Source organism: Pseudonaja textilis, chromosome 2, assembly GCF_049901715.1.
Source record: "Pseudonaja textilis isolate UNSWEBS1 chromosome 2, rPseTex1.2, whole genome shotgun sequence".
NCBI lineage: Eukaryota > Metazoa > Chordata > Lepidosauria > Squamata > Elapidae > Pseudonaja > Pseudonaja textilis.
In genome coordinates, this window is record NC_141991.1 from 225,979,396 (window position 1) to 225,994,125 (window position 14,730).

General features: G+C 43.2%; 1 protein-coding gene across 1 annotated transcript; it reads right to left on the bottom strand.

The window, feature by feature from the left end:
* Positions 1-2,543: 2,543 nt before the first annotated feature.
* Positions 2,544-11,604, bottom strand: OTP (orthopedia homeobox). The gene is made up of 3 exons (XM_026714461.1): positions 11,568-11,604; positions 10,476-10,879; positions 2,544-3,074 (listed from the first exon to the last, which is right to left on the bottom strand). The coding sequence occupies exons 1-3, from the start codon at positions 11,602-11,604 to the stop codon at positions 2,544-2,546; spliced, it is 972 nt and encodes a 323-aa protein (XP_026570246.1).
* Between the last annotated feature and the right edge of the window lie 3,126 nt (positions 11,605-14,730).

Here is a 14,730-nt window from a genome sequence, read left to right on the forward strand (position 1 = left end):
CAATAGTGAGTCATCAGAAGTACCATGAGGGCAATATTTTTGCTTGAAGCGTAGGGAGTCTTTAGAACTTATTTTTTGAATGATTGCTTATGTTGAAATAGTTTCAGTCTTTGTGTTGGCTGTTTGAATGCTGTATCATAAAGCTCACATTAATTAGATGTCTTTTTCAGAGGCATTATTTAATCATAAATAGAAATTGAAATTAAAGATTCCTTAAAATGTTGGGGGGGAAGCAAAATTATTTGTGTGTGTCCTGGGTGATGCTCGGTGGGAGCCACCAATGCCCTCCTGTGAAAGGGTCCCGGACATGGCATCCTCCAGTGTGTAATTAAAGAAATGTGTAATTGATGTGCAGACATAAACGAAGTGAGCGCAACCCATTAATAGGACAGAGTCCTTTTCTGCCTGGTGCCTGGCAACCTCACTTGGCCATTCCGAGACCAACTTTGCAAAAGCACAAGGAAGGGAAGTGAGCATCTTCTTTGCTGTGTCAGCAACCAGAACAGGCACTAATTTCAGAGCCAGGAAAAAAAATGTATGGCAAATGTATCTTCCTTTTTTCACCAAGTACATTTCATTTCATTTCACCCTCCCTCCAATCTTTAGTCAGTTTAAGATTAAAAAAAAAAACAATGGGGCATTATTTAAACCTACCATGTTAATCTTATTACCAATGTAGTCATAAAAGGTGGCTTCTGTTTTTCTCTTTTTTTGCCATTAACAGACTTTGTAATCCACATGAAATACACACAAGCAATATTATTTTTTAAGAAATCTGAAAAGGGTTTTTTTTCCTATTGTTATGCCTTGTGTCCTGTATGGTAGCTCGATCTGATCAAATGCTTTGCTCTGAACTTACCAACAAAAATATTATTTGTTGCAAATGTTTCGCCACCAGAACAAAGGAACTTGGGTATTGGCCATTTTTACTGTAACCCTTATATGTGCATCATTACCAGCAAATGCTGGTTTTAGATTCAGATACTTCTTGCTGCTAATATTTCCATTAGAACCTTGCTTCTTGTATTAGTCATTGGACACAAAGAGATCAAGCGGTTTATTGAAATTGTAATTAAGGAATGCTGTAGCTTCGTTGCAAAATCAGCGAACTATTCCCAAACACGTGACAACTCTCCCCATTCCAAACTGGAGGGGAAATGAATTATTTGCTCACTCGTTTTAAAATATCTCTTATCTCACAACCGTCGTTCCCCACTACGCGCTTAGCAAATTTATCCATTTACATTAATGCGGTGCCAACTCGCTGGGAAAAGTCAAATCATAGGTTTGTAATAGGCTCAAACATTTATTAAGAAACCCAAAATTCCATAATAAATAAGCACAGACAGTATTTTTTTTTAAAACATATCACAAATCGACCAGTATGTAACAAGAATGCTTTATCTACACAAAACATCCTATTTCACCGTGGGTTCATTCTTCGAAACAGCTTCTGTTCTCTGGATTTGGACCAGCACATGCAGAAAAGGGGGAGAAATAGCGGCTTGCTTTATCTGTACAAAGTCTTCGTCAGATTGGAGGTCTCTCGGGGCCACAATAGCCAGGCGTCGCTTTCCCGCTGCTCCGAGAGGGCGCGGGGCTGCGGCCGAAACAAAGCGAAAAAGATGAGGGGCGCCAAAGCTAAAACGGGGTCGCCCTAGAAATTAAACAGCCCATCAAAGTGGGAAGGTCGGGAAAGGAAGGGGCGGAGGTTTCTGTGTCGCTTTAAAAAAAAATTATCTGAATTCGACTCCCGTTGCTTAAAAAGTGTTATCAAGTGGGCTGTTTTCCCTGGACGATTCGCGTCGTCGCCCGTTTTCGCCGCCGCCGCCACCGCGCCCGCCCGAAGGACGAGCTCGGCGGTTCAAAAAAACCTGCTATCAAAACCCCTGCAACAAACGTGGCTATTGTATGTGTATGTATGTATACAGAGACGCACACGCATGCATACGTGTGTATACATATGTATATATGTATGCATATATGTATGCATATATGTGTGTGTGTATATATATATATATATATACACATACATACACACACACACACACACACACACATACATATATAATCATACATCCATACGTATGTGTATACACACACACACATATCTCCATTCGTGTGGATCTGGGTGCGGACGGAGTAGATCGGGGAGGAACTTCGACAGAACTTAAGCGAGGTCCGCTGAGTCCTAAGGATTGGTAATTCTTAAATCTTAATTAAGACACGCGCTGGCTCCGTCTCCGCCCTTGTAGCTCGAACTTGCCCGGGTTGCTCGCCGGAGATCGCGTGTGTGTGCGCGCTTACTTGCGTCTTTCTCTCCCCCACAAAACTAGCCCATTGGTTTCAGATCCTGAGTCGGCTCCCTGGTGAGTGGCTCCCCCTCCCCTTTTAGGTAAAAAAAAGGGGGCGGAATGGTGGGAACGAGGCGATCCGCTCGGTCAGAGCAGGGAGGCCGGGCGGAGGCGAAGAAAAGGCGGGAAAACGGGAGGCGCGGCTGGGAGAGGCTGCTGGCTGGGAAGGCGGTTGGGGGGGGGGCGCCATTAGGTGAAACTCATGGAGACTGTGTGCTCCAGCGCTTTCCGGCGGAGGGAGGCGATGCTCGTGCCCCGCCACACGTCGCTGCTGTCCGGGGAGCTGCAGAGCTGCGGCGAGCCCGTCACGTTGCTGGGGCCTGGCAGGGAAGCGGGCACCATGCCAGGGAAAGCGGGCTGGTAGAGGTGCGACTGCAGGCCGGCGCCGTTGGAGCCCGCCAGGCTGTTGGACAAGCCCATGGAGTTGGGTGGGGGCCCCGCCGCCAGGCTGCACTGCGACAGGGACTGTGCCATGGCCTGCTGCCTGCCCAGGGCCGGCGGCAGGGGCAGCTGCGACACCCCCGGCATGGCGGCCGCGGCCCAGCGCGTGTCGTTGGCGTGGAAGGAACACAAGCTGTCGCCCATGGCTGCCGCGGCGGCGGCGGCGGCGGAAGGGAACTGGGGCAGGCCGGGCGTGGGCAGCAGCGTGCCGGGGGCGCGGAACACGTTGGTGGTCTTCTTGCGCTTCTTCCACTTGGCCCGTCGGTTCTGGAACCAGACCTGCTCGGATCAGCCGTCGCCGCCGAAGAAGGAAAGGAGTAGAGAGGACCCATGAAAGAGAAAAGAAGGCCGGGTTAGGCCGACGGAGGACCGGGCTGTCATCGGGCGAAGCCGCAAGGGCGTCCCCCCACCCCCCCAGTCCCCCCGCTCCCGGGAAGGCCTGAGCGGCCGAAGACACAGAGGAGGGCTATCCTGTGGAAACCTCTGTGCGAAAGCGAGCTTTCTCCTACTTCATCTGAAGCAGGGAATGGTTACCCAATTAACAAACAAAGGAATATATAGTGAAGGGCGGCTATTGCATTTCCATTGGGATTTTGGTAGAAAAAGGAAGACACTCTTTTCAATAAGGGGCATCTGCCAGTTCGAAACACAGATGGTCCGAGGGACAGAGCAAAACTGAACTTGTATTGTAAATATACAATGCTTAGTTTCCGTTCTGTAGTGAAATGCAATATTTGTCTCAAGCATCACAATTACCTTAATAATGTATTTAATAAACATTTAGATTATTTTTGTTGGGTTAATTTTGCTCTACTGTAGTTGTTACTTTTATTTACTTAAATATTGAGAACTTTTGTTACATTCAGGAGATGCTAGTGAGCAAATAGAGGGGAAAAAAAGGAAACTTAAATGTAGGGTTGGATTTAAATTGCTTATAGGCACTAACATTCCATTAACAGATCCAATTGTTATTTTCTGCCCAAGCACATTACTAGCACTGATGTAAAAATAAATATTTTTAAATAAGTATCATTGTACTTATCTCCACTTTGCTTAATAATAAAATCCTTGCATTTAAATCTAATGAAGTTTTAGAATTCTGACTAAACTACCTGGTGCAAGATTATAGTTTATTGATAAGTGCTGTACTTCACTGCTGAGTATTGGACTTCATTTCACTGAAGCTATTATTTTCAATGTATCAGAAATACACAATAGCCAAACAGTATAATCAACGTAGATACATCATCACATTGGACTATAGGTATAATGCAACATGATTGAGGGAGTCATGCTAATTTGGGCTGCATTTTTATACTTTAGAAAAAAGAGGAAAGTCTAAATTTATATGGTAGTCCTTATTTTGATATCTTTGGCACTGACTTCTATTAATCAATAAATATATCCAAATAGCACTTCTACCTTTCCATTATTGTTACATGTTCAAGAATTAGTAGCACATTCCTGATAAATCTTTTGTCTCTCTCTCTCTCTCTCTCTCTCTCACACACACACACACACACACACACATACACACATATTAATACTGAAATGGTATAATGTTAAAGATGTGGAGATTTATATTCCAAACCACAGCAAAAGCAAGGTTGAAAAATACATGGCAGTCTTCATTTTATCTGTTTCTGTGTTGGACTTTATATCCTTAATTCTCAATACTTAAGGAAGTCATACAAGCAACCATTGTTGCAAAATCATTATGTTCAACCTTGGATTCAGTAACACAGTGTCATGTTGCGTACAAATATCCTTAGAGCAGCAACTTACTGAGACTCACTGTATGTTGATGTTTGGTGTATGTAATTATCTATGAATACTTACTGCTTTTTCTAAATCAGTGATATGCCTAATACTAGTGTGGTAATTGCCACCAGTTCAGATTACTGGAGTAAACTGTTTTCATAAGCCCTGCCAGGTAAAATGTTTTAAGAAAAATCCAGACCAGATAAGCATTTATCCAGTATGATTCAGCCTATTTTTTTCCAAATATATTCATGTATGTGAGTTTTTTTATACATAACCCAAAGAATATTACGTTATATGGTTCAATGCACATTCCTCTGACCCAAGAATTAAAATAATTCATTTGAAAATAAAAGCCAGATGGATTAGTAACTTTGAAAAAGCTCTCTCAGGGCTCAGTGTAACAGTATACGATGAGTTCCACTAAGATCTAATAAATTATACACCAGTTCAAATATTGCATTTGGTTTTTAAAAAAAGAGATATCCAGACTAATTGTCCAATAGTTCCCATTTTCCCAGTAATTCCAAATGAATTTATAATGAGAATGGACATAATTGTTTTATGTCAGGTCTCATATTTTCTACTTATGATTTAAAAAATACTTTCCACACTGGAAATGAAAAGCCATTGCTTCAGTATAATAGGTGTGCAATTTTTTTTTGCTAAATTTCAGCAAAGTAAAAATAAAGCAATTATGTAGATATTTCAATGGAAACAGTTCAGTATTCATTTTGAAATGGGATTAAACTCAAATGCTACAAGATTATTTACTAAAATGCTACCTCAACTGAACTGCTCTAGCAAGTGTACAGAATTTTGTTTTAGGCATTCATACTGATGTTTCAGTTAACCAAGCTTTCATCAGTTTCAGCTACTATTGACCTTACCTATGCTTTCTTATTTTTTTCACTTCTATTTAACCTTTTAATACAGGAACTCTTTAAAAAATCCTCTCTTAAATATATGTACTGATTTAAAAGCTTTTGGAAATTACACAAGCGTGACTTCTCTTCAAACCTAACAACCACTATGATTTTAAGCATGACAGTAAGTATAATAGGATTTTCCCACATAGCTGTAAATATAATGCTGAACAAACTCCATTTAACTCACACATAGGCCTGTTTAGGACTGTGTCCTTCAGTTAGCTTTCTCTCCTCTTATTTAGGTTTTGTATTCTTTATTTCAATTCATATCCCAAATACAATATTTATCTATACAACTATCATTTTTAAGTAAAGGGGCCTGGTCATGAATTGCTATTTGAAAAGAATGTGTTGCTGGCCCTTTAGTCCTCTTCCTCCAGCTAAAGTTTAACCTGGCTTAATTATCGTTTAGCCAATTGGGTTGGCCTTTCCTATTTTCTGTTCTTGCTTTATATGAAGATGGTTTGTTTAATCAGCCGAGGTGCTGTCAACTGGCAAGTGGTATAAGTATCATATTTTGGTTTGCATTCTCAAGCACAGAGCCAGTTTGGTGTAGTGGTTAAGATGTTGATCTGAAAACTGGAACACTTGAGTTCTAGTCTAGTTTTAGGTATGAAAGACAGCTAGGTGACATTGGACCAAACACTTTCACAGCCCAACCTGCCTCACAAAGTGGTTGTCATGAGGAAAATACCATAAGAGGAGGAAGGAGTATTATGTATGTTTGCCACTTTGAGTTACTTATAAAGGTTGGGTAAAAATATAAAAAATAAAATAAATAATCCACTTGTTTAAAAGATAATATACTATCCAGAGAAGGAGAAACTAGTTGTTTCCCAATCAGTTTCTGTCATTTTTTTCTTCAAATTTTTTAACACTGTTAAACACTTTTTAATCTTAGTGTTCATGTATTAAGAATGCCATAACTCCCTAGGAAGCACATTTGTTAATTTCAGAGTAATATGGACTACAGATTTGGCCACAATTTCTACCTTGTTTGAAAATGAGATTGCTTTTTGCTTTTTTCAACCACACCATTGTTGAACAATCTCCAGGACACTTTCTGAGCTTTTATTTAGACTGTGAAACGTGCTTGGGCCCATTAGCAAGAAAGAACAGCTGTTAAGTATCTAAATGTTATAAGAATAATAATTGAAAGAAGGGAGGGGAAGATGTGGAGCAGAGGGGAAAGAATTTTGTTCAATTATGTTTTAGGGTTAGTTAAATGGTGGCCACAAAATCATTTTATGTGTCATGGTTTACTGGGGTTGTAAAAGAACTTCCATCAAGTCGATCACCTCATTTCAGAGCAACAGTGCATATGCTTTTGAAAATGTGGATGTATCCACTTGGAAACCAGTGCATGACAGATTAAACAGGAGCAAGAACCAGAGAGATACTTGGAAAAAGCACACTTGACAGCTTGGCTCTGGAAATATATTAGCCAGAGGCATTTGGGCAACTTTGCCTTGAGGTTGGCATACCAACAATTACCTCTCAGCTTCTGCATCAGCCAATGGTATTAATATGTTATTAAGGGTCTAATGGAGTTTGCTATTTCAAACTCTACTTTCATGATAAGCTGCAGTTACAGTAATATAGACACACTGTAAATGTATTTAGAGATATATAGCCCTGTTAATCTCCCAGCTGTAAACGGGAGAAATAGTCAAGGGGATATTATCTTCCTTCCTTCCTTCCTTCCTTCCTTCCTTCCTTCCTTCCTTCCTTCCTTCCTTCCTTCCTTCCTTCTTTCCTTCCTTCCTTCCCTCTTTTTATTCCCCTCTCTATCTTCTCCCAAAGCCTTATGAAGATCTCACTGGAATCCATCAGATGATTAATGGGAAGATTTGGTAGGAAATCTGGAGAGCTGCATTAAAGCTCAGATTTCAGGTTCATTTCGATCAGCCAGCCGTGAACTCTAGGCCGAATTCATTACGCTTTAATAGTTGCTGGGAGAGGAAGAAAATGCAATTTCTCATTCCATTAGAAAACTAGAAAATACTCTCAGCTTGTCCCCTATTAAGATGTGGCAGGTGACATGGGCAGCGCAGAGGGACACGGTCAATGGAGTCCTTGCACATTATTTTTAGGTTGGTGTAAAATATTGAAAGGCAAGCCTGGGCTCAGAAGAAGTTATTTCACTGATTTGCTTTTTATGTAAATAAAATATTGAAAGTTAATTAATCAGCACGAGTGACTAATGATTATGCTTATTATATTGCATTGGATCGCTGTCATTTGCATTATTCTCACATTGCTGCTTAATAAGCCATCCTGGGTTATAAATAATTCTGAAATTGGTTTCTAATAATGGCATGCTATAAAAAGAATGGTTTTATTACTATTACACCCAGCCTGGGAAGATGGGGGGGGGGGGGTAGGGGGAATAGTACAGCAGCAACATAAAGGAGAATAAGCTTCTGCCTTGACAAGCAGAAATAGCTTTTTAAAATGTAGACCAGAAAATAGAAAAGATATAATTTATTCTTGCATGTAAGGGTACATCCAGGGCTGCTGCAGTAAAAGCGGGCGTGTGAAGCATTTTGGATATGTGTATAGAAGTCCCCACGCACTGAAAAGGTGGTGTGAGACCATAAACTCAGACATTACTCTTCCATTTCGTCAAGTAGCAAGAATACAATGAACTGGGAAGTAAATACATTTCCCATAATTTATTTTTTTGCACAAGCTTACATAGTGTTAATCATTCTGAAGTGTTAATTAAGAAGGTTATGTTGATTTGATTACTTTTTAAACTGCAGAACATTATTGTAAAGAATATTTAAATTGCCACTCGATTAAACTGTTTCTATTCAGCTGCTTGAAGCCATTAGAAGACTGTAGGATTATGTAGAGCTTATTAAGATATTTTTCCTAGCTTGCAGTTCACTGAGAGATAAATCCAATTGATGTAATTGTGCTTGCTTATAAGAAAGTCTTGACGTCTATGAAAATTGATTTTAGGTAAGATGTAACTAGAGAACAGCAATTGTTAGATATTTTCAAATTTTAAAAATCCCTAGATTTTAATTGTATTTTTAAACTAATAATTGAGGTAGTTACAAAGAGCTAGATTAAGAGGCTTTAAGGGCATGGATATTACTATATGATTGTAAATCAAAGTCAGTATACGTTTTCAGGTCATGAAAATAAAACTAAATTAATTTAGTTTAAAATATGTGTGTTTGTCTTTTTTAGTAAACATTTGTAGTGGTATATAAATAATAACATTCTGTGGAATGTATTGGTTGAGGGAAAAATATATGAATAACCACCATTTCCGTCATATATTTGCATTTTGGCATTTTTAAAAATCAAGTTTTTGGTAGTAAAACTGCTATGATTAATCTTTGCCAAAATCCAGTGAAATTTACTTGACCTTGTTTTTTTAAAAAAACTTCACCAACTAAATTATTATTATTCACCAACTAAATTATTATTATATCCTTATTTTAGCTGAAACCTTTTTTGAGATATAATTCACAGTAATGTCTGTTGTGTATATTCTAACAAAATCTTATTACTTGTGAAAAATAAATATTTTCCTTCTTAAAATGTCTTAATTTTTATTCATTAAAACATACCATTGGACACTTTTTATTTTTGTACAGTATAGGCCTATTTTGCAGATATCTTCCCTTTAAGTATGTTTATTATTTTTTCTGGAAGTGTTTAAAATAAATAGATGGGTGATAACAGACAATCTAGAAAAGATATATACTTTAAAATCTTAAGGATTTCTAAATTCAAGTTTAAAAATTCTATTGAATTTCCCCTGGCATTCTCCAGTTGCCAATGAATTAATTAGATCTGCTCTGCAAAGTCAGACAATACTCCAATTACATCAGAATTTGTTTGGAAATAAATCTGGCAGCTTTTTAATTCTCATCATCCTTTTAATGTCAAGCCAAGATTATTTCTATTGGATCCAATCACATTTAATAAGCTTAAAACATGAACTTTTGATGGAATTTTTTAAAGCTCTAACTAAAAATAGATTTCAAAATATTTACGGTAAGTAGTGTATAACCCAAGATCAAAATAATCAGGGGAAAAAAAGTTCAGGACTAAGGACAGCGCAGTTGCTTTAAAATTACTCCCATTAAATCCAGTTCACATCTTTTGATACCAGAATTAGAACAATTAAAATAATAATATCCACTTGATTATCAGGACTAAGGTGAATACAGATTTATTTCTATGTACCAAATTTAATCAACGTTCTACAAATGAATGATCATTTCTCAAATATATTTATCATGTTCACAAATAAAAAGTTTGGGTCCATCGACAGATTCTCTGAATACATAAAATCGTCTAAGCTTTCTTTCACAAAGAGTTTACTCAGAGACCTGTCCCTCTGAAATTGGTGCTAGTTAAATTAAGTAAGGTGTCTAGGAAAGGAGTTGCCAGTGCACCAGAAACCAATTTCCTAGCGTTGGGGTGCAGCAACTAAATGTGCAGGTTGTTCAAAATAAAACCATCGCTAAAAATCTACAATGCCGCTCAACCTTTCGCTGGGAGCAAAATGGGAGAAGGTTGTTGTTGTTGTTGTTATTATTATTATTATTATTATTATTATTATTATTATTATTATTATTATTATTATTATTATTATCCTTCAGCTCTTGAAAGCAAAAGCCTTTGTTCCTGTGATGCCTTTTTATCCTTTCACTTCAAGCAAACTTTAGACCCCCAACCGGAAGGGCCACGACAACCTGAACGGTTGCCTCGCCCGGGGTTCGAGAGTCGGGATGGTTATGTAGCCTTTGCTTGGCTTGCCTTCCTGGCTCGCCCTGTTCTGCGCCCGATTGCTCGGGCCGGGATCTAGGGAGGAGGAGGAAGAGGAGGAGGACCAGCCTTGGCCTGGCAGGGCCCCGAGGCCCTAGGAGCCCGGGAAGGGGGGGGCGGCGGGGAAGCGCTGCTCTGTCCCTCGCCGAGGCCGAAGGAGGCCGAGGGCCGGCTTGCCGTGGCTTAGCCCGCATACCTGGACTCGCGACTCGGTGAGGCCGATGCGCAGAGCCAGCTCCTCTCGCATGAAGATGTCCGGGTAGTGGGTCTTGGCGAAGCTGCGCTCCAGCTCGTTGAGCTGAGCCGGGGTAAAGCGCGTCCGGTGCCGTTTCTGCTTTTGCTGGCCCTGCTGCGCTCCGGCCTGGCTGGGGTTCTGCGGCGGCCCGGGCTGCTTGTCGGGGTCTTTGGCGCTCACGGCCAGCGCGCTCGGCGTCGAACCCACCGTGGTGATGTCCTCTCCGGGTAGCAGCGTGGCCCCTTCCACCGCGTCCGAGTTGGGCGCCAGGTCTCCCGGGTGGCCTCCGGGCTCCGAGCCTCCGACGCCCAAGCGGCACTTCACGGCCTCCCGGTGGCCCAGCAGCTCGGCGGCGTCTTTCATTCCTGCGGAGGCAAAGCAGCGGCCCACCACGCTTCAGCGCCGGATCCACTCAAAAGGCGGGCAAGGCGGCAACCTTCCCCGAGCGCCGGAGCCAGCGGGGATCCAGCCCCGGGCACGCCGGAGGAAGGCAGCCGCCAAATTGCAAGGAACTCGAGTACCATCCCGCTTAAATAGGAGCCCCGGATGGGGGCCCTGGCCGCCCCTTCCCCGCCCGAGCGAGAAAGAAGTTCCTTTGGCTCCACATCCAGTCGTCCAAACCCCAACAAACGCCTGAAATTATCAACCAATCTATGTCTTCAATTCTTTAACAAGAACTTAAGATAAAGAAAATAAGAAAGAAAGGAAGGAAGGAAACAACCAAGGTGAAGACCAGAAGGAGGAAGAAGAGAAGGAGGAGGGGGAGGAAGAGGGGGCAAAACTCCAAGCGAAATGGCCCCCAATTGTGCTTTTAGATCTACATATTCCATAGTTGTTGTTCTTGTTTTTTTTTTTCAAAAGAGGCGACATTAAATCAAATTAAACTTTAATACAGTACAATTACTTTTAAAGAAATTAGCCCATTTAGATCGCATTAAGGTAAAATCAGGCACAAATTGTCAATTTCCTGCTCTCGGTTTCTTCCTGGGCTGCTGGCGAGGAGGAGGAGAGGGAGCAGGGGAAAGGGGGGAAAGAAGCTTGGGGGCAACTCACCGAGCCGGGCGTCCAGGAGGTCCGCGTGTGAGAGCATCGCGCACCGCTCCAGGGCGAAAGCTGTTCCCCCCCAAATTTTAGCGGTTGGTTGTTGGTTTTTTTATGAGAAAAAAAAGGGGGGCCAAGTTAAAATAGATCTAGTTCCTCTAACGCAGCTTATGGATATATATTTATATATAGATCGCCTAAATGAAAGAAAATTCGGTGTGTGGTTAAAAAGGGGGTCTCTTGCATTATAATGTCCTTTAGAGAGACGGGGAGGTGCTTAACACTTCAGTGAACCCGTGAGCAGCTCAGCGAAGGGACCAATCAGGAGGGCAGCCTGCAAATGTCAGCACCCAGAGAGTCCCGCTCCACCCGCCCGCAGCCAGGCACCCGCCGCTGCCGCGCCAGCCGAACGCCGCGCGGGCTGGGCTTTTAAAGCCCCCTTTACAATTCGGTCCCCTGACTGATTGACTGCATTAGGGACAACCTTCCCCCACAACCCGCCCGCCTCCATCTTCTCCTCCTCCTCGTCCTCCTCCTCCTCCTCGTCGTCTTCTTCTGACCCCCTGATCAAATTAATTGGAAATGACTGACAAAGCCAAGCCAATAAAAGGGGGCATTTTGGGGGGGGAACGCCAATGGCTGGAGGGGGGCCTGGCCTCCTTTTCATCGCAGGGCCCTCTGGTGGGGACTTCTCCCACCTTTTTGGGCCCGGGAGGGGGGGCAAGGGGGGAAAGAGGGGCCAAGAGGTCCCACCCAACTGCAGAGAGGGATGAGGTACTCGATGGCTTTATTTAAAGGGTCTCTAATCCGTCCATTTCAAACTTGGTAAAGCTGCAGTCTGGGATGATTGGAACAAAGTGGAGTTGTAGCCCTGATGAAATTTATACTCCAATCGGGATGCCTCTCCGCTCTCCTTCCTCCTATGATCTTAGTCCCCTTGAATTAAATATTTGTATATTTAAAAACAAGATGTAATTCCAGCTGTCGGTTTGGCTTAGAAAACTAGCGCCAGAAATGCCAGCCGGCATCGGTCCATTTGGCGGGTGTGAAAGTTTCTAAGTTCATCTTCTCCAAACGCAATTGAAGGCAGTAAATACAGTTAAAAAAAATAAATCGAAAACATTATTTTCTTCTTGAATATGTTAAACTATCCCAACAATTTTAAGTGCTTTGCACAAGGGAAGCGAACCATTTCTAATGTTCTGATTTTTCAAAGCCAGCCAACAACAAAGTTTAGATTTGTAATATATTTCTAACCAGAGTAATTTTCAAGATCATTAGGCATTTATGTAATTAGTGCCAAATCTATAAGCTTTTATTACGATTATTAGAGTAAAATCAGTATAAATTTGTACTAATTTACTACTGTTTAGACTTGGCTGTCAAGGCAAGAGGTCCTTATTGTAAAAGATAACGGAGGAAATTAAGTGCAAAATTCTGTACCGTTTCTGATTCGCTTCTAAACAATCCGTTTCAATTGTATTTGTAGCAGAACAGAATGGCCTTTTAAAGTTATTTGATTTTTTAAATCTCCCCCTTACTCTCAAAAGCAGGGAAATGCCAACTAGGCCAGGCACAATGAAAACTGATATTTCCTACTTCTAGCTTGATTAACATTGATTTTTAATTCGAAAGTGATGCAATTAAGATTATTCATTTAGTGCAAAGAAAGCTTGCACCCAAAGAAAAAAAAAGCGGGGGGGAAGGAGCGAGGCCCGAGATTCACCCCGGAGCCTCCGGGCTGAAGACTCCAAAGGCAAAAAACTCAGTGGGAGGAAGGTGGCGGCGGCACTTCGCCGCCCAAGTGTCTCTCACAAACCGGGCGCGACGGGCAACCGCTGAAGGGGTGAAGGGGGAGAGTCTGGGGCAGGTTAGATCGGCCTGGCCCTCGAGGGGGAGACAAAGGATGCGCTGGTCGGTAAGCGCCTGGCTTCTTGGCTCAGGATGCTGCACAGGGGCGCCAGCCTGCGGGCGCGGTTTGAGGCCAGGAGCCGCGGTTCAAGACGGCTGCGAGGGTGGCTTTCCTCTGCACCGAGATCCTCCTCCTCCTCCTCCTCCTCTTAAGGGAGTAGGATTAAGCCTGTGGGGGCAAGGACTGACTGTGGGCCTCCCTTCTCTCCTGAAGGCAAATCGCCCGAAAGCCGAGGGAAAGCAAGTGCCCTGAGTTCCGCCGGCTCTCTTCCCGGATACCTTCTTTTCTCACGTCCCACCTTTGGAGACCGGCTCTCTGTACCCGATCCAACACCCCCATCCCCATCCCCATCCCAGGTGTTGCGCCCCAGTTAGGGGCCCGATCTCCTACTCCGACGCTGCCCCCATCCGCTTCGGCTCCCTCCCCTGATCCTCGGCTCGGCCGCTGCCAGGTCGATAAATAAAAAGCCTGGTCGTTAATGGGCAGGCCCCCTCCGCGCGCTAACAAGGGGGCCGAAGCCCGCGGCTGATCCATCTCGCTTAGGAGCCGCGGGAAAACAAGGCTGCGGCGTGATGGATGGCGCGTTGCTTTTTATGACTTTTCTATTGCTCTTGATTTTTATAGCAGGATAAACAAACTAAATCATTCCTTCCGAGAGTTGAAAGCGCGGGGGCGAGGGGTTGGGAAAAGAGAGAGAGGAAAAAAAGGAGGCTAAAAGAGAAAAGGAAGGAACGAAGGGGCTCTTAAAGCGGAGAAGGAAAAAGGGCAGCTTGGGTTGCCAGGGTTAGGCTCCCGCTCTGGTTCCTTCCTCCCCCCGGCCGTCCTCTCCGGCTTTGCGATCCAAAGATTTGGGAAGGGAGATTTGATGCTGCCAGGGTTGAAGCCAAGGTGCCCTTACAGAAGCCTCTCGCGGGCCGCCCCTCGTCATCTCCCCCCACCTCATTTTTTCCCCTTTCTATCGCCCCTCGCTTTATTCCCCCCGCCCGCCCCTTTGCAGCCAGAAAAGTGCCAGTCAGGCCATTCCGTGGATAATGGAAGGTATTTCCCACCTGATCAGGCAAAGTGAAGTCCCTAACAAGGCTCGGCTTAGCGCTCTGGTCCCCAAATCTCCACCATGACAAGGGCATGCTTGGGAAAATCACTTTCCCCGCAAAGTAAACGGGTTTTCTATGACGGATCCGGCAAGTTTTCCCACCATAAATAGGTTTTAGATTGTTACACACACGTAGGGCTGGAACAAAGGGAGCGACTAGAAAAATATAT